Below are 23,011 nucleotides of genomic sequence, written 5' to 3'. Positions count from 1 at the left end.
TAACATTACGGCTGATCGGTGTATGTTTATATATATAATTTGTTTTATTTATTTATTTTTTGAAATCATTCTGTTCTTCTCTCAGGACTTGGCAGTCCCGACATATTCAATTTGAAATATATCCAAGTGATGTTAAACAACAGTTGTTTTATCTCAGTGTTAAAACGGGGTCTCGTTTGCGGTAACGAAGACACGGATTCCAGGAACAGAGAGAGAAACTCGGAAAAAAAACCTGTATGAATAACAAGTGTGTGTTTGGAGGAAATAATCGTGGGGTTTAAAATGCTTTCAGATTTTATATCCCTGAGTGCGAACGACTAATTAAATCTGTTAATCTCCACTTTTCATACAGTTTCGTGTGTAAATATTAGCAATAAATAGAACTCTTCCAGGCTGCTGGGTTTGGGCGGAACCTGCACTCGCTGTTCTGTTACATTTATTGGCAGAAAAGAGCCATTTTGCCCATTTGTCTACATGATGTAATACGGCAAACCCTTGGTTTTCTTATATTCAGGATAGGCTTATGCTTCTCCCATGCAGGGATTAAACACAACCACCTCTGCTGGAAGGCCGTTCCATGTATCCATCCCTCTAGTTAAGCGACAGAATAGTAAACAGGAATAAGGTATGTATCAGGAGTGTGTGGTTTCCTGGTCCTATTTTCAGCCATGTGGGTCTTCCTTTCGTGTTGTAAACAAAGACATTCTTGTTCTTGTGCGATCTCAAGGTAACTCATTGAGAGGAAGCAGGCACTCGGCGCGCAGGAACAGCGGTTCACGCACAGGGCGGAGGCGCGGATCCCAGCACTTACTGGGATATTGCTGGTCGCTGTATTGCAGACGGGGGAATTATTCTGGGGGGCTCGGCAGGCTTTAATCCGAGAACCGAGACACAAACACTGCAGCCAGTAAATAATACCCCAGATGTAAGAATACTCAGGTTTTAGTATATTTGGCGAAAATACTCGTAGCTTCTAGTAATTTTCCTCCCCGAGACAAATACTATTTGGGAACAGCGGGAAGGACTATCCAAAAAGCCGCCAAGATTAATTCTAAGAGCAAAGGATACGTAATAACGGCAATAATTCACCTGACCCGTTCCGCGCAGAGCCGTACCCGAAACACAGAGAAAGGCGGCTTTGGGTTAACATTCGGAAGGATATAAACAGTTTAACTTTGCTTCAGACTCAAACACATCTCACAGAGCCGTAATCCAGCCTTGAAGATTTAAAAGCCTTTGATCAGAATCCGGATGAAAAGACGAGATGGAAATCTGCGGAGGATCCGCCTGAAAGCAGCCGCACCAGAGATCCGTCGGGCTTAAATCCGAGGATTACGGCTGATAACAAACGAGACGGAACGCGCACCCCTTCAAATACTTCCTAGTTTGCACCTGTGTTATCTGCCCCACCTCACTTACTTCTACCAGGAATCGGGTTTTCAGAATTCATAGAAAAATAGATTTGATGGGATACAAAAAAAATAATAGTTTCCCACAGAATTCCATTCTATAGTCACATAAAACTTTGTAGAGTCTCTGCTGACCAAACTAAGAAGGAACTAAATCAGAACTGTGCAAACAACTCAAATTCTCTGCCAAACCCCACATACTCTACAGATCAAAAAACACCTATTTTAATGGGTGGCAGCACCAATATTAGCAAATTCTGACAGTGATAGTTAGCGAAAGACGTGGCCGTTTCCCATGTGCTTAACGCTGAACTCAGCAAAGCCTGATCTGCGTTCCTCTATTCGAAGGTGAGGGATCTCGTGATCTCTCGCTGGAGAAACCTGCCAGCGTTGGCCCTTCATTGATGGGGTTAAAAACAACAACTCTCCTGCCAACTCGTCATTTAGTGAATAAACCCCCAACGTTCTCTGGGTTCTTCCGAGAGTGACTAGAAGGAGATTGCACACAGACCGGCACATTGTATCAAACCCAGTCCAAGTGTTCACGTTCCAATCCCAAATTGCAATGATTTTGGTAATTGTGAAGAATCTAAGATGGTTTTATAAACATTCCTTATTCTCTAAGCATGCTTATTATTATTCTTGGTCATACTTGAAAAGGAAAGTCCGACTCTTCCAGATATCTGGGAAGTGCTCACAATCTTTCCTCCGGCAGCGGTGCGATTATTAAACAACCTGTGACTCTCCGATACATATCGCTGCCTCACAACATCATCTGTTCAGCCTCCGGACCGCCACACACGCTTTGATACATACCAATAATCCCTCCGCATAGAAAGAGCCCCACATTACGAAGCTTTCTGCATTCTGCTTTTACGGAATGGTTAAAAAAAGGCATTTTGTTTATTTTTCCATCTTTGCAGGAGAGCTGCAGTTTCATCTCCTCGTAGACGGATAGACGGATTAACAAGCCCCGGATAATGTGTAAATCCTGGTGATTAAACAATATATTACTCAGGGTCAGCTCAACCCTTTCTGCAGGAGAAACTCATTGGGGTCAGAAATCTAGAAAACGATGGCAGAGCCAGTCACCAACATCTAGTTGCCGTTTCTCCTGCTGTAAAGACTCAAACCTTAATCACAGAATCTACCAGCAGATCGGCCCCCATCTAGTCGCCGTTTCTCCTGCTGTAAAGACTCAAACCTTAATCAGTCGTTGGTCTCGTCTTAGATTCAGGAGCCGTATGTCTATCCCATGCATGTTTAATACCCTCACTGTATTACCCTCTTCCACCTCTGTTGGGAGGCTGTTCCATTTATCTAGAATGGGTTGGTCGTTCTTAACACACGTCACATCAGCCAATATAGACAGTCTGCTTTCTACTGCTTTGTCCCAGCACCATGCATTCACTCATTCCAATGCCCCATTAGCTTTTTCACAAGCGAGACCCCCACTCACAAGGATTTCTCAAAGAGACCCCTGTTGCCCGCTGCATTTATTTATTTCACGCGTCTCTTATTTTTATGTTTATTTGACATTTGGAATGTTCGGGTATTTGGGTAACTTTGTAGTTGTTTTGAAGCTCGTATACTTTGTTTCGAGTTCCGGGTGCGTTTCATTTGCCGCGGTAGTAAAGAGCGAAGCCTTTTTAATCGGGTTATTTAGCATTCTCCGTTCCAGGCGGCACTGATGGGCTGTTCCGGTATTTGCTGCTATATTGTCTGTGTCGAGCACCCACCGGATTTGTGCAATAATGTAATCATACTTCCGCTCGCTGGAAGGCAAAGTAACGTGGGTCTACTGAATAAAAGAAAGAATACCGCATCCAGTCCGACGCATCACACGGAATATTGGATGCCGGGGTAAAGACGTGCGCTGATAGATTTTATTTACCGGGGGTCAGTGGATTCCATAGCGCTGGACGCGGCCGTGGTGCTTTTTCGGAGAACGGGAGCCATCCAAAAAAATAAAAAGGGAGATGGTGACCACCGACTAAAGAGCAGCCTGAATGATATCCGCTATCAAACTAAAGATTAAAGCACGGCTGGATACATTTGTTAGAAGCCAAACATACTAATCCGGGAGCAGGCCTGGCATATTTTAATAGACAAAAAGGAAGCAGATCGAAGAATCCAGGATCAATGGCTACCTGGCACTTCGGATATGTTAATCTCTACATTAACCAGCCACAAAGCAAGCATTACTAGCCTAGTGTGACTATTAACCCACATCATACCGACGCTAAAGAGATACCGCAGGTCACAGCCGGCTGGCAAAGCAGTGCTGGTGTTTGTGTAAAGTACCAGTAATTACCCCAAATCAGTGCCTGCATCGAAGACTATGCCTATTAATATCAGATTACAGAGAGCTGCCGTGGGATTATGGGGTAAGGGGGTTATTACCCTGAACCCTCGGCTGCGGCAGGAGCTCTGCATGCTGGGTGATTATGGGGTATGGGGGGTTATTACCCAGAATCCCCAGCTGCTGCATGAACTCTGTATGCTGGGTGATTATGGGGTATGGGGGTTATCACCCAGAATCCACAGCTACGGCATGAACTCTGTATGCTGGGTGATTATGGGGTATGGGGGGTTATTACCCAGAATCCCCAGCTGCGGCATGAACTCTGTATGCTGGGTGATTATGGGGTATGGGGGGTTATTACCCACAATCTCCAGCTGGTGGGGAGCTCTGTATACTGTCTGATTACCGGGCGAGTTCTCTATTGCTTGTCTATATTGGCTTCCCCGGGGTAATTAACTGTGCATTCATCAGATTTGACCCAGGCTATGCCATTTAAATTGGGTGTATCCAGTGGTTTTGGGGCTTGAAATCTTTGAGGATTCGTCGCCTATTCTGTGTTTTTTGGAGAGTTCACATTAAAGAATCCCAGTCCAGTTCCACCCCAACTTAGCAAATACATACAGATATCATATTACTTGTTTCAGGGTTGGATCGCAGTTCCCGTGTTCTGCTCAGAGAAGAGCTGTCTGGTTGATAAAAGGACGTACAGAAAATTATACCCGAGAATGAATATATGCCTTTAGGCATCTCTCCAAGTGAAAGGTTGTGATAAGAACACAGAGTGTAGCGTCTGTTCTCCCATAATGAGTTTTGCATGAATTTCCCGGCGTTAATGTTTGGCGCTTATGATTTTCTTGTCCTCGTTTACAAAACGTGGTGTTCTCAGTAAATCGCATTCTGTCTTCCAACAATCAGGAGGAAATATTGAAATATGTTGTAGGTGAAAGAATGAGAAGCAGCACTTAGAGTATGACCTGGAATACATGCGGTTAAACGCATAGCACGAAGAAGACTCTGTTCTTGATTATCCTACTTTAAGTAACCAGAAGAGGGGGCAGTGAAGATAGCACTCTCAGCACTCTCAGCGCTCTCTTCGCTCCATCACCCTCTTGGATTTTAGTATCTTCTCATCAATCTCTTCAAAAATCCCTCTTTGCCCCCTCTCCTCATGGTTAATTGATCCAATTTCCTCTCTGGCCAGACATTGATGACCTTCTCCGCAGCGAAGAGGAACCTTTTATATTGTCTTTTAAACCATGCATGAATGAAGGAGCGGACAAGCTCACCGCCTCATTTGTGTGTGGTCGGAATTGGAAAATAAGAGATAAAATTTAATATCCTACATGACATGAGAGTCATGGCCGACAATGAGAGTAGGAGGGAGGAACAGGGAATGAAATATTCAACGAGTAAGCGACTGAACTTGTCATTGAAGCAATGGGCTGATAAGTGAGGGAACGAGACGAGGCGAGGGAATGTTACACGAGATGCTGATTGGATGAAATCGTGATGGGGTAAATAAAACATTGGGTGATCCATTAAATGTACGCGTTACGTTTAATGTAGCGATGCCTTAACTCTTACTTATGGCATAAAGATACGTATAAACTAACTACTTATTTCATTCATAGATCCACTTTTTGGCAAAACTAACACATTCCAGACAACTGTGACACAAATCGTTTTTTTTTAAAAATGGCATCACTCCCAGTTTTGCACACTTTAACACACTTTTAAAATCACCACCTTTATGAATGAATAATGGTTAATGAATGAAACAGAATCAATGGTCACAACACATTACACCAAATATTGTGTAAATGAATCATGTTGACACATTAGGTAAGTGACTGTGTGAATAATGTTTTCTGAGTAAAACAGGGGACAGCATTTTTTTTTTAAGTTGTGTGATGAGGCGAATTAATGAAACAAATGATTGGAATGGATTTAACTTTTTTCCCTTGCAGTTCCTTCTAAATTTCACAGCTAGCATCTAATCCATTCTATAAAACAGTTGCAGAGACCTAATTATAGTGGATAATTTAGTATCTGGACTAAACTCAAAAGGAAATCTGTTTTCTTAAAATCAGTCCTAATCAGTTAACAAAGTCTTGGTAACAAAATAATTACTTGATGTGTACATTCCTTAACACATACAAAATACACAATCCATACCTACTGGTGCCCTGGGAATATGCAAACCAATGAGGGCCCCCCCCAAACAATGACAATGCCCACAGTACTCACCAAACCAGGAGTGGGGTCCACTTTGCACCTGCCTCATTTCCGGCTGTGGTACATCGTGTTTGTGTGATACTGAGGATTAATCAGTAAATGCCTCTGACACAAGATGTAAAAGTATAGTGTTGCTGCTATAGCACTAAAGCCTTAATGAACTCCTCCTGTGTGAGACCCTTTTGATTTTGATCTCCAGGGCTTTAAATGGTTAATCCCCCCTCTCACTTGTTGCTAATGAGACCAGGTGCTTTGTGAAGTGGACTTTAACTGGGTTTAAAGGGACCACGTGTTACTGCATTATGCTCAGACACAGCAATGGATCATAGATAGTGGGGATCACAGGCAAATGCAGATATGTGGTGGCAGAATATGGGAGTCGAATGAACGCAGGAGGGGTGAGAATATTCACGAAGGGGTGGGACAGGGGGAGGTTTGGTGGTGAGTGGGCTCAAGGAGGCAGGATCTGTGAATGAAAAGATTGAGAAGGAGGGAGAGGAATTCACAGTCAGCTGTGACACAGGCACATACCCAGGACTGGTGCAGGCTGCAGAGTTACTGCTTCTTGGAGGTGGGAAGAGGTCTTCAGCGGGAGACCTGGGGTCCATGCCTCTGGTATACTCGGCACCTGGTATTTAGGGTCATTTTGAAACCCAGATACAGACGAGGAACTTGGGTCTTTAAACTAGATCTTTATCCACTTATTCTGAATCCAGTCATGCGCTCCAACTCAAGCCAGCAGGGTCCTCTGATGGAAGGATCTCTGTTCAATGAGGTTCAAGACTATCTCCTGGCCACCACTGCGGTGTCTAACATGTCCAACCTCTCGGACATCTTCCCCAGGCACATCATGTCAGAAGATGACTTAGATGTTAATACAGACATATATTCCAAGATCCTGGTCACCATCATCTACCTGTTCCTCTTTGTGGTGGGATGTACTGGGAACTCCATCACTGCCTACACCTTGGTGAGGAAGAAGTCCTTGCAGAACCTTCAGAGTACTGTCCATTACCACCTAGCCAGTCTGGCTCTCTCAGACCTCCTCATCCTCATTCTCAGCATGCCCATTGAGCTCTACAACTTCATCTGGGTCCATCACCCTTGGGCTTTTGGCAATGCTGTGTGCAAAGGTTACTACTTCCTAAGGGATGCGTGCACTTATGCCACTGCCCTGAACATCGCCAGCCTGAGCGTGGAGAGGTACATGGCCATGTGCCACCCCTTTAAGGCAAAGAGTATCATGTCCAGAAGCAGGACCAAGAAACTCATCAGTGTAATCTGGTTGGCCTCCCTGCTGCTGGCCACCCCTATGATATTTACCATGGGGGAGAAATACGGCTTGGACAAGAAGGACCCCCAAAATCTCATATGTACCTGTATAGTGGAAATGTCCAACTTCAAGACTGTCATTCAGGTAGGTAGAGTAAAGGGTAGTAGATACTTGGAGTAGGCGTCCAGTAGAAGTAGTGCTGGTGAATACAGTAAGGGAATTGATGCTCTATAGAATTTATGTTCTATAGAGAGCAGATGAGGTCAAATAGTTCAGTACTGCTATCTAACCAGAATTACCTGTGCCCAGCTGGTTTGGGGTGTATAGTGTGCCAAGCCCTCCTTATAGAATGTGGCTTACTGTACTCAAGAGCTTGCAATCCATTTGACACGTATGGGATGCAGCTGTGTTCTGGGTCTGACAGTAGTTTTATCATATGATGTGTTTTATGTATTGAGTGAATGGATGCAGTGATAGGGACCAGTGCACCCCAAATGATATAAACCTTTATTTCTGAGGGACTGATGACTAAACACGAGATTCTATATGGCGCGGCTATATAAACCCTAAAAATAAGCGAAAAGGGCACTCGGGTAACTGAATTAAATTTGGTAAATCGGGAGATAATTGTCTGATCAGAAAGGGGAGAACCCCCCCAATGTCAGAGAATATGGATCATTTTAGTAAAGCTTCATTTATTCTCCAAATAAATAAACAGAATGTCTAAACTGTTTCTTATAGGGGGGTTACAATCCCTTTACCAATTTGAGACAATGCCCCTGAGGATGGGGTGATTCTGGTATTGGGGAGCGAGGCTGGCACTCAAACGTTTGAAGATGCTGCATAGCCTCCTCGTTCACTCTTTAAATGCTGATTAACTGATTTCCCATAAAACATTCTCTTATGAAGATGTTCTGCAGTGGCCGGACAGACTAGTGGGGGCCCCAGCCATTTCTTTAGATCGTAAGCTCTATATCATATCTCTGTGTAAAATGGTCATTGTTGTGCGTAACCTTCGTTGTACAGCACTATGGAATCTGTTGGTGCTATATAGATACATACAATGTTGAGAGGTTGCTGGTGTCCAGTTATTTGCCCCAGGCGGCGGTGCTGGGTATTGTCCAGCGTAAGCAGCTTGTGCCGGGCTTTAAATTCTGATACCTGTGGGAATGTATCCCAGAATCCTGCACATGGCTCCGTACTGTGTAATGGATAAACATTTTAAATAACTTATACAAATATGCATTCGGTGTTATATATATGCCAACTCCCAACAAGCCCAGGCGTCGACAGCTATTGGCTTGGGCAGGAGCTGGTATGTCAGAGCCCACCTAGACTTGGAGTAGATGTTGCCGATGATATGTTTTTTGCTGTGTGACCTTGAATAATGGGAGTTGGCATCTAATGTTGCTGAGCATGAACACATAACGCATTTAACATGGAGCATTAACCCTTGAACTGCCATGCAATACAGTACAGGCGGTCTCTGACCATTTAATAGTTAAGTCTCTGAAATGCGTATCGGGTTTAGTACATGATCCAGATTTCAAGAAGACATTTCATTTAACGTCTTTTTTTCGATGTGCCGTGTACAGGGGTGAAAGTCTTGTGGGTGGCCGTGTAATCGTATCCGACAAAGTGCTTTTTTTTTTTTCCCCGGCCCTTCCTTCCCATGCTTACCGTCTGGATTCTGCGTAATCGCCAACTTCCATCGTCTTCACACTTTGGTGTTTGTGATTATATAATCAGAGTTATTCCCCATGGCAACCAAGCCCCTTTCAGGGATTTACTGTATTTGTCAGCAAGAGAAAGTGTCTGAACACTGCCTCTGGCTGGGAAAGGGTTAATAAAACATCCAGCTTAACCCTTTTTAATGTTGTAATTATTTGTTCTCTCAACTGGAACCAAAAGGTAAAAGTAATTCAATTAAAAGTGATTTTATTTATCGGATATATTGATATAACCGTCTTCCCCGTTGCATAGTCTGAAATGACATACGCCGTAAGTATACACCAAGAAGAGATTTGGGGAGCTCTGCAGGTGTAACAGTGAAATTTGGGGGTCATTCATGTGCTGAGATTTGGAGAATGTACGCCGTTTACGTAAAGCCCAGCTTTAATATGAAATCTCAGACGGGAACATCTTCCTCTTTGAACGAAGGACCGGTTATCCGTTTGGGAGGCGCAGGCTGGGGTGAGAAAGCGGTGCAGGGAATATGGGTTATGATGGTTATGATGGCGCTCCATACGCCGGATAACGGTTGCCGGGTTCTGTCTGTGCGTGTAGATTGGGAATGGTTGATGAGAGATAGTCGCGGTTATTTTCCCTGAGTTAGGAAAGTTGCCACTTTCCTTGTATTGTAAATGTATCTGATGAAGATCCATCTGTCCAAAAATAAATGAACTAAACAGAGATTCTGTCCTGAGCCCAAAAACACATTAACGTTCTGTACGTATTCTTTCCCTTCTCCGTCTCTCTGTATAATCGCCTCTAATCTGCCGTTCACAGCTGTGACGGTTTAGGTGCCTCTCTTTTTTTGTTTCATCTGGTTCTGTGAGGGTTCCGGGGCGGTAATCTGGCGCGGGCGTTCCGGGCGTTAGGGGCTGAAACCGCTGTCGATCAGGGTTTCCTTGCAGGCGGCTGATTTGGCCCCTGGGGGGTTCTCTATAGAAACAGTGGTTTTCGTCCAAAGTGTGAAACGTGGAGCAGTCGGGACTACAATCTAGTGGTTGCTATGGGGACTGCACAGCTATTATCCCTTTGCACCAGAATTGCCCGTGTTTGCTCTGTGTGGCTGTAAAGAGCCAGTTCGGTTAGTTCAGGGAAATGGCGCACCGGTCTCTGACACTCCCATCATGCTCAGCCAGCTACATGTTATATGGCTAGCATTTCTATCTCCGCAAAGCACCACCTGATTATGGATATAACTCCAACACGTCTCTGCGTACGTCAAATGAGTAGAATTACGGGTGGTATTTCTGCTTCGTGCTACAACTCCCATCGTGCTGACTTAACTGGAACACACAAAAGCAACCTCTGCTTCAGGAGTCACTAAATCTCATCACACTTGGCCAATAAAGGAAGCCGCAATAAGCTACAAAAGACAATCGGTATGTTGTGGGTTACACCACCCTCCACATACAGCTATCCGGGAGAGCCGGTAATCGGCTGAGTGTAATGGTAGTTGTGCAGGAGTGCCAGGGCTTGTCTGATTACCACCCCTGCACTTGCATGTTAATAGACCCTATTCTCCAAAATCATCATTCCGCCTTTTATTTCCATAACTGACAACTCTCCTGTGGTTTTTTTACACGTCGTGTTTTGTAATCTGGCTCTGCGGAGGGAATCTGTATCTAACAGACGTATCTGTGTTAATTGCTTTGGGTTTCAGAAATCCACGATCAAAGGGACAGATTAACGTCCTGATTAAGCTGCCACAGAAGCAATTAACAGCGAGGGGTTTTGGCTTCTTGCTGATGGGGAGCGGGAGCGGCGTACGGAGGAGATACGAGTGATTTAGCCACGGAGTCACTTAAGGCTGTATATAAACGGGACTGATTAATTCCCAGAGCGAGAACCGTTGAGTTCACGGAGAAACGGCTACTCTCACAATAATCCGAATAAAACGCGTATCGCCCTTGTAAAGGGAAATCATAAAATATGATGTAGTAGATGCCCGGCCGGTTGTCTGGGTTTGGTTCTCTGCAATCTCCTCCGAGCCCCTCATAGTCTGCTATCCAGACACTAAATACAGGTGAGACTCTGTTAAATCTGACACTGTTTGGGAGCTGCCTTTCCTCGCACCTCGGCATGGAGGCGACGTTTATCCTTTGCAAGTACAGCATAGCTGGAGATTCATCAAATAGACGAAAAACAACATTAAAAACAAATAAAGAAGCCATTATATGAAATGCTAATGTCCGTCTCTCAGCCGTCACCGAGCAGCCTGGGGGTACTAATGACGGAAACCGATCTCTCGTGCCACGGGGGGGGGATTAAGGCTGAGAAGAGTTTGAAGAAGAATTTATTGATTCCGACTGGATTTTTCCCTGTTGCTATCATGTTCTGTATGCATAATATTATGTATTCTATCGACATGGTGTGAAGTGACTCTGCTCACATACAGTGATGGCCATCAAAAGTAAGAGTTGAAAAACATCTTGTGAAATTCTTCTCCTGGAGAGGAGCTGAGGATCCAGCCAAGTCCAAGATATATCAAGAGAGTCTTGACAGTATCAGACTGGAACATCGCCGGAGAGGAAAGATTGTGGCGGCCCTTTGAAGGTTCGTATCTCAGAGCTCGGCGCAGAGTCCTTGTTCTTGCTGTCTCTTCTGTTCAAATCCACAGATCCTTCTCTTCGAGACTTGTCCTACTCAGAACTCAAGTGCTGCTCCTTGGGGATCCAGTCTTACGGGCTTTAAAGAAAGGGTTAAAAGCATAAGTGTTAGGGGAGACATATTAAATATGGAAAGTGACTCTTTGTCTCAATCAAGGAAAGTTAATTTGCCATGATAATAAATTCTGAAATCTGTAATTTTCGCAAAGTCTGACCGTAACGGACTTGTTTGCGAGCACAGACCCCAAAAAGAGATGACGTTTGCCACGCCTTATCTTATTTTGTTTCTTTACCGGAAACATCCTCAATCTATTTAATCTGTCATGTATTATTAGGTTTTACACGTCGGAAGCCAACATTCTGGGTGGTGAAAGCCCTACTACTACGTCTTCCAGGTCTGGGGGGGGCTAAGTGACCCCCAAAATGTTTCTGGTCCTTGGTGCTTCCAAACCATTGACACTCTTAGACAATCCTGTGGGGTGTTATTATGGGGGACAGTCTGGCTAATTTCTGATATGTCATCCAGAGGCCTCATGGCGGCAGCAGAGATGGCCACGGATGGACAATGTGTTGGTCGGGTACCGGCGATTGCTCAGGGAGTGATGGAGTGTGGAAGAATACTGGTATTCTACATATGAGTTATATGTTGTTGACCTTTGGTCCTTACAGCTACCACCAGTTACAAATGGTTAAAAATAAACTAGAATCTGTCTATGTGTGAGTTTCGAGTATTAAAATAGGAACCCATGGTCTAAGACAGAACTCATGATTTAACCTGATTATGCTACAGTAAGGGATATGCCAAATACGCCCATATAATCATAACTGCTCGATGTTGGGAATGTTTGCTATGCCTCGGCCCTTTTCTAGGTGGGTATAAATATATGCGCCTGCACGCAATAAAATCTGAGATCTAAAGTTTGTGTTCAGGCAGTCGCCTGTTACTCCTGCTGTAAAGACTTGAACCTTAATCAGTCGTTGGTCTTGTCTTAGATTTAGGAGCCGTATGTCTATCCCATGCTTGTTTAATACCCTCACTGTATTATCCTGTACCACTTCTGCTGGGAGGCTGCTCCACTTATCTACTATCCTCTCAGTAAAACCTCTTTACGTTAAATCTAAACCTCTTACCCTCTAGGCTTATTGTAGCAGAAACATGCATCACTCTGAAAGGTAATTTTAATTTATTTTTTTCCCTCTCCCACCCCATCTATTAGAAAAGATTTGTGTTCGCATCAGCAGAGACTCCAGTGCGGCTGATTCAGGGACGATCTCCTTCTTGCTTCCTATAACATAATTAAGTTTCCTTAGCAATAAAACCTGAGCTGAGATGATCAGAATGCTCGTCTCTCAACGCTATCCTTAAAAAATCTGATTAACTAAACATACCGTTGGCGAGCTGTAAGTTACGCGCAAATTAAAATTGTGAGGATAATTTCATTTCTGGGCCGCGATTGCGAGCGTCCTCCATGACATTCACCTCTGTTTTTTTATGCCCCCCCCTCCCAGGTATATAATTTCTAGTTCATTTTTTCTTCTTCTCCGCGCCCGACATCTGCTCGGATTCCTCTTCACCTCTCCAGCCTGTGGCTACATCTTCTTGTCTTAGCGCTGCTTTCAAAATGAACGCATTTCACCGGTAATTCCGGAATGTATAAATGCGGAGTGCTGAGCAGAGGACACATCGCGGTGGAAAGTCTCTGTGCCGGGAAACCGCCTCGAGATTTGCTTTCTGGAAGCTTAGTAGCTGTGTCCGTAACACGCGGGTTTATCAGACTCAGCCCATCCATGAAGCGCATTCCAAATCGTCCTATAGGCCTATCCCATCACCATGTTAGTCGCTAGTACTTCTGCTGTGAGGCTGTTCCACTTATCTACCACCCTCTCGGTAAAGTAAAACTTCCTTCCATTCCATCTCAGCCTCCGACTCTCTTTGGTTTTAGATTCTAGCCTCTAGTTCTAACGCTTCTCCTTCTTTTGAAATAAATTTCCCTCCTGTGCTCTTCAATCCAGATGGACAAAGCTATCATAAGCATTAAAGTGCATCTGAAGTCTAGAGCGGGGGCGGACTGAGACCATCCAGGGCCCCAGGCAACAAAAAGTTATAGGCCCCCTGTGGTGATGCAAAATATGTGGCCCTGCTCCTGCAGACCTCACCCCAACCCTCTGCAGATGAAAGGGTTAATGCTTTGATCCATACTTAAAAGCTCAGGTTTTGCAATGTCAAGCAGCAGTGATGGTGACACCAAATGGCTTTGCATTTATCAAGTGAAAAGCAAGGTCACGCGTGTGTGAAATTGTCCAGACAACTTAATGTATGTCAAACGCCCTAGCGTGTTTGGCCTTTGTGTACAAAGTATTATGAACGTGTGAATAGGTGGAAGGAACCGTGAAAGTACACGCTTATTTCCAGGAAAATGTAAACTGGTTAATGAATGATTTGTTGCATGGAGACATTTTCCAGGTACTCTCTCTTTAAAGAAGACCTGTCTCATTTGAGTTAAAACCATAACCCAATCCTGGAAACCATCCCATCAGCGGGTTATTATTTTTATTATTTTGAAGTTATTCAGATCAATATTTTCCAGCTTGGAAACTCGCCAAAGTCATAGCCAGCTACGGCATTTCATGCAAGTTTTTTCATTTCCTATGATCCCTATGATGTAGATTGTATCGGAATTCTGCCATCAGCCCAAGCAGGTTGTGAGCTGCTTCCTGTTCTCTCCAAACATTGTTTTATCAGAAGGCACATGAGCCTCTAGTGCTAGAGATTGTTTCCAGACGTTCAGGTCCTCTGTAAAGCTACTATCACAAATATCTTAGGGCAAGGGGGCGACTTAAATCATGTGATAGAGCAGCAAGATAGCGGCTCCTACATACAGCACAATGGGGAATAAGAGAGAACCTTTCTTAATGTATATTATATATACACCCTACTGCTGAAAAGTGTAGGATCACTTCGCTGTTTTCAAGGAAAACAAGGAACTTTCTGGCTGTAACATAATTTGCAAAAGGTTTTTCTAACCATCAATTAGCCTTTTAAACTTAAGCTTGGATCAGCGAACACAACGCGCCATTGGAACACAGGAGTGATGGGAGTGAAAAAGGAGTGATGGGAGTGATAACGAGCCAATAAACATCAGCCGTTTCCAGCTACAATAGTCATTTACAACATTAACCCCCTCTGTGCCGGATTTCTGATCCGTTTCGTGTTATTTTAAAGGGGAAAACCTGCTTTTCTTTCAAAAACAAGGACGTTTCAAGCCTTGAAGAGTCGCGTATATCCTGCTTGGCCCTTCTGTGTGAACAGTAAAGGTTATGCATGAGGAAGATTTCTGGGGCAAAATCTTAAGTGGAGCAATCGTCACGGTAACCATAGGAATGTTTGTGTTTTTTGAATGTGCAGATTGCATTCCAGCATCACTTTGTTTGTAAACCAATAAGCAATCTAAGGGATTGTTATTTCTGATACCCCTCTTGTAACAATAGGGACTACAGCTGTAGTCTGCTCTGAAAGTGACTGCTTTTTTGGGTATCTAAGTAAAAAACGTATGTTTTTATCTTCCAAAACATCTTATTGCTATAAGTTTTTCCTCTTTCTTGATGCCGGCACCCGATCCGCAACATTAAATCTGTTTGTTATTCATGGAAATTCTCCGCAAACGAGTCCGCGATGTGATCAGTTTTTCAGGAACAAACAGATTGAGATTAAAAGCAGAGAATGTTTTCTGCCGCAGATACCCAACCTGTAAGCCTGGCAAACGGCGACTGCCATGGGGGATGGGACGGCTACAGCCGTATAGTAAGTATCTACATGTTTCCCTCTCCGCCGTTACTTTTACGATGGGTCATGGATGGAAGTGTATTAAGAGAGTGCATTATGCAAATGAGTACTATATTATACTGAAATAATTAGCAGAATGTGCGTGCGCTTCGTTTTATGTTAAGAAATATGCCTGCAAAGTTTAACCCTTTTAGACCCAGAAGGGTGCAGTTAAGCTAAAAGAAAGTCACGTAGACCTCGAGGGTCCCTGGATGTGTTTTGTAGATTTATTAATATTTTGCCTTATTAAAATCCCTTGTATTTGGGGTTGGGGGATTTTTAGCGCCCCCCACAGGCTGGTGACGGATGCAGCCGCACGGTTGTCCTTGTTAAGTCGGCTTTTTGTGAAAACCACTTTTGCTCACTTTCACAGAAATTTGCTTTTAGCCCTCCGACCATTAATCATTCGCAGCGGCCCATTCTCAGGAAAAATGTCATGGTCAATGAATTGTTGGCGTAATTTGTTCACATGGGGAAATATTCCCCGCAAATGTGCTGACGGGTGTACAATACCCCAAAGTGTCTCCCAGCTCATAGCTTAAATCCACTGTCTGTGACTGGCCCCAATAATAGCTAGCCATAGACACGCTGCGCAGGTACGCGCACACTGACACCATGGATTAGGGATTAAGTATGGAGCAAAGGGTCGACATTGGTGGCATCTAATGGTAATTTACCTTTCTAGATGCCCCCTGAGCTAAATTTATTTGCCCATTAAAAGAGCAAAAAGTTGATCGTCTGAAGCAGATGCTTATCTAAACAGATTGCGAGCTCTGTGGGCTAGGTGACTTTTTACATTTATTTTTTATTTTTAGAAGTAAATATTTAGCCAGATGCAGGCTCATCCCTGATGCAGAGCAGGTTTTTTAATGTTTCTGTGATATCGCCGTTATCTGCTGTCTGCAGTTTGGGAAAAGCTTTTCAACAGCGATGGAGAGAATGAACTGAATTGTTCTCCACAAGGGATCACAATTTTCTATTTTTTATTTATTTATTTTTTTAGAAAAAGCTATTTTTTATTTTTAAAGCTAACATTTTATGTGCGACATTTACAGAAGTTTCGGCAATGATAAGACTCGCTGCTTGAGACGGTTTACTTACAGAAAGGAGGCATTCTTTTCACAGGCTCAGACTTTGCTACACGAATCAAATCGGCTTAAGAAACATATATTTTGTTGCATGATATAAATTCATTGATAAGAATTCAGAAATTTTTCAAAACTTTATTTTCTGCCTTAATAGTCTGTGATACATTTTCTAATTGGCATGAAATGAATATTTAATAAGACTTCAAATGTTCTGAGTGCAAGGGGTTGGTGTTTTATAGTAACTAAGCGAGTGACCCGTGTCTGCTTCCCTTTTGTTATCCTCCTTTTACAGAGGTGAAGAAAGGATCTGGAATAATATAACCTCACAACGTGACCTGAGGCTACTGTAAACATTTTTGAAATTATTTTCACGGCCGACGGGTTTCATTTGGGAGCGTTTTCAAATTTCTGTTTTCAGCAGGAGAAATTTTGGCAACGCTCCCCGTGTTCAGATTTCATATCTGTTTTCCCATCAGATCTGTGATTTTTTTTTTTTAAGGTTAACTCGCAATCCAAATATTATATATATACATATAATTTTCTGTAAATCTGATTGTTATTTATTACTTATGTTTACCTGTTGTACAGTGCTGTGGAATATGATGGTGCTATGTAAAACAATAAATAATAATAATGTGTCCATACACATGCATAAGGAAAAAGGTATTTTTCCCATCTGTTTCTCCTGGTCAACTTTTAAGGCAGTTTAAAGAAAAATGTACAAATTGTGCAAAATGTTAAAAATGGGTTTATCACCTGTGGAATCATCCAGTGAGCAGGGACATTCCATCTGTTGCTATGGTGATAAGATTTACTTATTTATTTTTGCACACTTTCCAGCTGGGTCACTTTTTATACGTAACTCTTGCTGTATGAATACAGATTAAGCGTGCGGTTTATCGATGACTTACAAAACTGATCGAGCAAACTGTGTCTGGAAATGTGTGTTGTACATTTTTAACACTTTTTTTTTTCTTTTTATTCCAAGTTCTATTATAAGATTCGCCCGCGGTTAGATCAGAAAATGCAATTTGTCAGGGAATTATAAAAAAGAAAAATAGGATCATTACGTTTTAGAAGAACACGTAGCACTTCCGGCAAAAGTGAATTTTTAGTGTCTTGAAGTTTTTTCTGCTGTAAATTGGGGCATTTAAGAGAGAAATGTGTTATTAAAGGGGAACTCCTATCATTTTTTTTTATTCCTGGTATCGGATTAAAAATACATTTTTGAAAATATTGTGCTGCTTTTCTTTTTTAATAATAATTCAATGTGTTCAGGGAGATAAATACTATTATTATTTGTTTTACATAGCGCCATTATATTTCACAGCGCTGTATAATGTAAATAGGACATACCAAGTAATAGATAACAATTTGACTTACAGAGAGAACAGGTGAGGAGAGTCCTGCTTATAATCTAAATCTAAAACCTCGACTGCTTATCATACTGCTTGTGGGGAATAATAGACTGACTGAGTGCATAAGACCGAGCCAGACACTCTATAATGAAACTCTATAAAGGAACAGACTTCATTAGCATTGCCATAAAGCATCAGCTTAGTGTGGTGTTTGAGCCGGAAAAGTCACGCAAAATATCACATGACTGACAACAATGGCGGCTCCAGATCTGCAAATAAAGGGTTATTGGGACAAAATTAGATAAAACCAGGTATGTGTCGATGCCAACCTCTATACTGGGGTGTAAATTACTGTATACAGTGCTGGGGGTATATTACTGTATACAACTCTGGCGTTTATACTCAAGAAGCATATTTTTCTCCTGAGCATCAAAGGGGGTGGGTATATTTGCAATGTATGAGTCTCCTGGCACTACATCGACCCCGTTATGTCTAATAACGTGTCAATTTTTGGGTCTATTTTAACCAAATTGACCATGAAAATCAAACATTATTATTATTATTATTATTAACCTCTATCTGGTAGTCCTAATGCTATAAAGGAGAGGGAAGCGTGTGTGAGTGATAGCAGCTGGCGGTAATGAATGTCAGAAGATAGTGCCTGGAAATGATCAGAAATCCAAGGGAGAAAAGAACCCAAAAGCGTGTCTTACAGCAAAGTGGAATGGGGGAGGTTCTGGTGCTGAAGCTGATCTGACATTTATTAGATCTCGAGGCTCTCGGAGAGGATAAAGTGTTCCCTGTCCGCACCTGGGTTTATCTAATGCATGAGAAGTGTCTGTCTTATTGACACTGAAGGATGAGTGAAGAATGTGGGGAGTTACTGAATATTTCAAAATGTCTAACATTCGGGAGAAGCAGGATAGATTTAACGAAGAGATGGGCAGATGGCTGCAGAGTGTTATGAATTGTTTATTCACATTATATACGGCTGCATTGTATAATAGGGTAATGGATCCTGGATTAAAGCCAGGAACACAGACAGTAGGGGGGCCTGAAACGCTCAGAGTGTGCGCTTTGTGGGCTACAGACCTACCTGTTGCTGGAGCTGATCTCTTATCCCCACTTTTTTTTAGGTCCCTCTAATGTGTCAGACAGCCGTATCCAATAGTCTTTTTAAAGTTGAGAAATGTAATTATACGCGGTTATAAGGATAATTCACATATTCTCTCTTAAATGAAATTAAAATTGCTAGCCTTAATAAAGCCTTATTTATAGAGGTTCTTTCTCTAAGCTTTTGAATGCTAGTGACCGTACATCAGTCTTCTCTGGCACCAATATGCCAATATCTAAGAGATAGTCGATCTCCCAGTAGGTCAGGTATATGCCATTGTTCTGAAGATTCTTCTATTTTTACATTGAAATTCTTGGCTTTGGGAAAGAATTTGGTCTTTGAATCCGTTGTTGGGTCCTCGCCATGGCTGTTAGATCGGCATTACTTCCTAGTGTCTGCCAATACTGAAGGAGTTAAGCTGCGGCTGTTGCATTGTTACGCAGAATACTTGCTGTCACAGCACTTCCAGGCTCTGTAAATGCATTTATCTTGCAAAGGTCCTGTTTTGTCCCTGACATTAAGGTAATGTGCGTTTTTTAATTCATGAGGCAGCTGTTGAGTGTCTCCCTTAACTCTTCTTTCTCAGGGTCTTTAGCTTTGTGTGGGAGCCTCAGAGCGAACGATATGACTCTCTAGTACCTTCAATTGTTTGTTTAAGAAACCCGAAATCATTCCAGTGATATCTTATACTTTTCCTGATTTAGCATTCTCATGGCAGTGAGGTCTGAACACGCAGGCGATGGTGCGAGGGGGTTATATGTGGCTTGTTAAGAAACATTTTAGGCCAACACCGACTAAGCCAAGGACCCCAGAACCCTTTTGAACCCCCTCTTCAAAAACAGGGGCTGTTGACATTAAAGGTACTGGCCAAATGCTCGCTTTGCAGCTGGTTGTATAGTAAATTGCACCACAAAAGAGCCATAATACTACTAAAATAATGGCTAAAAAAAGAGACATAATGTTCCGCAGGATTCCGTGGACAGAACTTAAGTTTCTAGTAGAAACTTAAGACCTTTTCGTGCGGGGACACCTTCAGAGGCAAAGTGACACAGCAAACGGTCCCTGGCTTCCAGTAAGTTCAATCCATTCTCAAAATAATTGGGTCTGGATGAGTCTGGCTTCTAAATACCTTCCTGTAAGAGGTGTATTTGCCAGGGAAACGATAAAGGTCAGGCATCAAACCCAAGCCTTGAAATCTTTCTTATTGAGTTTACCAAGAAGTCACGACCGTTACGTTTGATCTCTGTGTTTGAGCAGATGAGCCGTCCGTGTCCTCCGATCCCAGGTGGGAATTCTCAGGAACATCCGACAGGATCCTTATCGCGTTTAACAACAAAGATACAGAATATGTATACTTAAAAAAACGAAAACATATCTCTGTGAGCCGGATAATATAGATTGGAAACAAGATCTCCCTAAACAATACTAGGTTAACGCAACTCGTGGAACCCAAAGCGATTCTTCTGGCCTATGGAATAAGACGTTCTCAGGGGTAGGGGTCTGGTCGAGCTACCGCGTTCCCGATCAACAAGACATGTTTCTAGAGCGAAACAGTTAACTCTTTGCAGTAACATAAAATCTTCGCTAAGAAGTCATTAGGAGGCTAATGATACCCTGACTCCGTAGTTCATTGACCCTGGTGTCTGCTGTTAACTTGCCCCCAGATGCCCTCATGGTGTTATAGCTGAGAAGATATACCTTACGTAGAGATGCAGTTGTAGCCCTGGAAGGTGGGATGGTATAAATGCCTTTAAAATCTCCAGACTTTGCTCATTATGGGTTATTTAAGATCCTGCCTCGCATCTGTTCCTGGGTTATTTACCTCTCTTCCCTTCTGTGTAATGCCCAGAGGTGATTGTGTATAAAGAGCAATTATTAAAAACCTCATTTTCCCTTAGTTTACAATTTGAAGCTAAAACCATCATCTGAAATTCAAACCTTTTAATGCTTCACACCTGCTGCCTGCCAGTTTGGCACTTACAAGAGATAAATCTGTTTGGATACGAGGCCCAAAATAATAAACTGAGTTTTAAATTGGATTAAATTACATCAAAAGGGTTTCCATAGGACTTTTAGAAGATGTATTTGTGCAAAACAAGACAGAATCTGTTTCTGAGTGTATCCTTTCGGAATTGAAATACTTCCGCTTATTAGAACCTCGTAGTAAATTATATTTGCAAATTCGTTATCGCAAAAACAACCAGTCAGTATGTATTCCCAGGATCCTCTGCGTGGACGTATGACAGATGAGGGCAAATGTAGCACCTTTTACCCAATGTGTTTTGTCTAAAAGGGATGGATCTTAAATGCTCTGGAAAATCCCACTTAGAGAGGACATAGAGGTCACCTTTGCCTGGTGCTTGAAATGTGGACGTACTTTCTGCTTCTAGAACCTGTACTTTAATGGTTCCCATTAAGGTGTTCATCAATCTTTTGATCTGACATTTTTCCTGGTTCTAAAAAGTCATTTACCTGCCTGCTTTTGGCTTCTTCTGCTCTGATGGCGCACGGACCTCACGAAGCGTAACAAAGGCAATTATTCACTAATAGGAGAGGAGAATCGATGCAGGGGACTTTAGCCTGATGAACACACATCTAACGTGGTGGCTACAGGTTTTCCAGCCTTGGATGAGGTCGGAGGTCCCTTTGATTTTCTGCCACCTACATCAGAGGCTGAAACGGCCTTTAAATAAGACTTTGGTTTAATGAAGTTCACGAAGCATTGAGCTTCCTATTGACTTCATTCCTCTTTGTGTCAGATACAACACACAACACGCGCACCAGGCTCATCAATCACATGCAGCTTCGGTCATTGGAAGACGTGGTGACAGCTTTCAATCAATAATCTATGGATCTAGTCAGCGGCTGTCAAGAGAGCTGCTTGTGGATGAGATATTCTAGGAAATGTTAATCATCCCACGTGTCGAGGTATGCTACATACACACATCTAATACCTGAGATCAAAAGCCAACCAAACAGCTGATTTCTAGAGGATTTTGAGGTCTCAATTTGCTCCTTTCATATTGTAGCTGCATACGTAGGGGTCTGCGTGTTGAACGTGTATGTTCAACAGAACTAGACTCACAAGAGCGTAACTTACGTAAAATGTGAATGTTGCGTACGTTTCTAAGGAAAAACTCTGTTGCACAAGAGATCCAAACCAACAGATGGAACGTGTTGTTTAACCGCGGAACTTAACACCTCCACATTATCAGTCTTCATGATCAATTATCCTCCTATTCCAGAGACAGGAAAAATATACAACATGACTTGGAGTGCAGGCAGGAGGAGAGAAAGGAGCCTTAAAACTGTGTTAGTACTGTCAGTAAAAATAAACACATTATAAATGATGATATTTACTGGGTTATGTCACCGGAAGTCGGCTTTTCCGTACGTTCTAACGGTCGGTGCAGCAAGTATCTAATGGTGAAAACGTGTTGAAAGTGTCGTCTTCAAAGCCGTGAAACGATTCTTAATAATGTCTTGTTCACAAACCTCCTGCCATCACTAACCTCGATTAAGGGAACTACCAGTGTAATTATTTAACCCTATCGACCCTCTGGGATTTCTGACTTCCGGAAGTAACTTAAACATATTAAACTAGGCATAAATACCAAGTGTCCCTGATTAGATTGGCCGGTCCCTCTGTGGACCCGTGTCCCTCTTTCCTCCCCTGTTGCCCCTCTTTTCTAGGAGGCCAGAATGTTTGCTGGGTATGAGGGTATCGCAGGGTTCTACAGCCCTAAAAGCCCTGATAATGTGTATAGAAACAGCAGGAAACTGCTTTATAACTTAAATAAAACTAATTCTTCTTCTTAATGCTTGGGGGTTATGGGAGTTCTGGTCCTCCAATATGTGACAGTCTGCACGTCATATATATACGTAGTGCCTGATAAAAATATTTCATGCTTTTTGGAGCAAACCAGTACAACGCGCGGTAATGGACGGAGAGGCTGGAATGCGGACGTGTGCAACTCATCCCAGAGCGGGATAACTCATTGCTATTTTGTTATTTCACATTAGATCAGTTTACGGAAGGCGTTTGAGTCACTGTGGATAAATATTTGCC

The 23,011-nt window shown here is 42.7% G+C and overlaps 1 protein-coding gene across 1 annotated transcript in view; it reads left to right on the top strand.

The window, feature by feature from the left end:
• Positions 1–6,667: 6,667 nt before the first annotated feature.
• The window catches only part of NTSR1 (neurotensin receptor 1), a 40,024-nt gene continuing 23,680 nt past the window's right edge, over positions 6,668–23,011 (top strand). The window contains exon 1 of the mRNA XM_053452744.1: positions 6,668–7,366. Within this exon, the coding sequence (XP_053308719.1) occupies positions 6,668–7,366 (699 nt within the window). The remainder of the gene's footprint in view (positions 7,367–23,011) is intronic.

Source organism: Spea bombifrons, chromosome 13, assembly GCF_027358695.1.
Source record: "Spea bombifrons isolate aSpeBom1 chromosome 13, aSpeBom1.2.pri, whole genome shotgun sequence".
Taxonomy (NCBI): domain Eukaryota; kingdom Metazoa; phylum Chordata; class Amphibia; order Anura; family Pelobatidae; genus Spea; species Spea bombifrons.
This window is presented reverse-complemented; position numbering and strand designations above follow the sequence as displayed.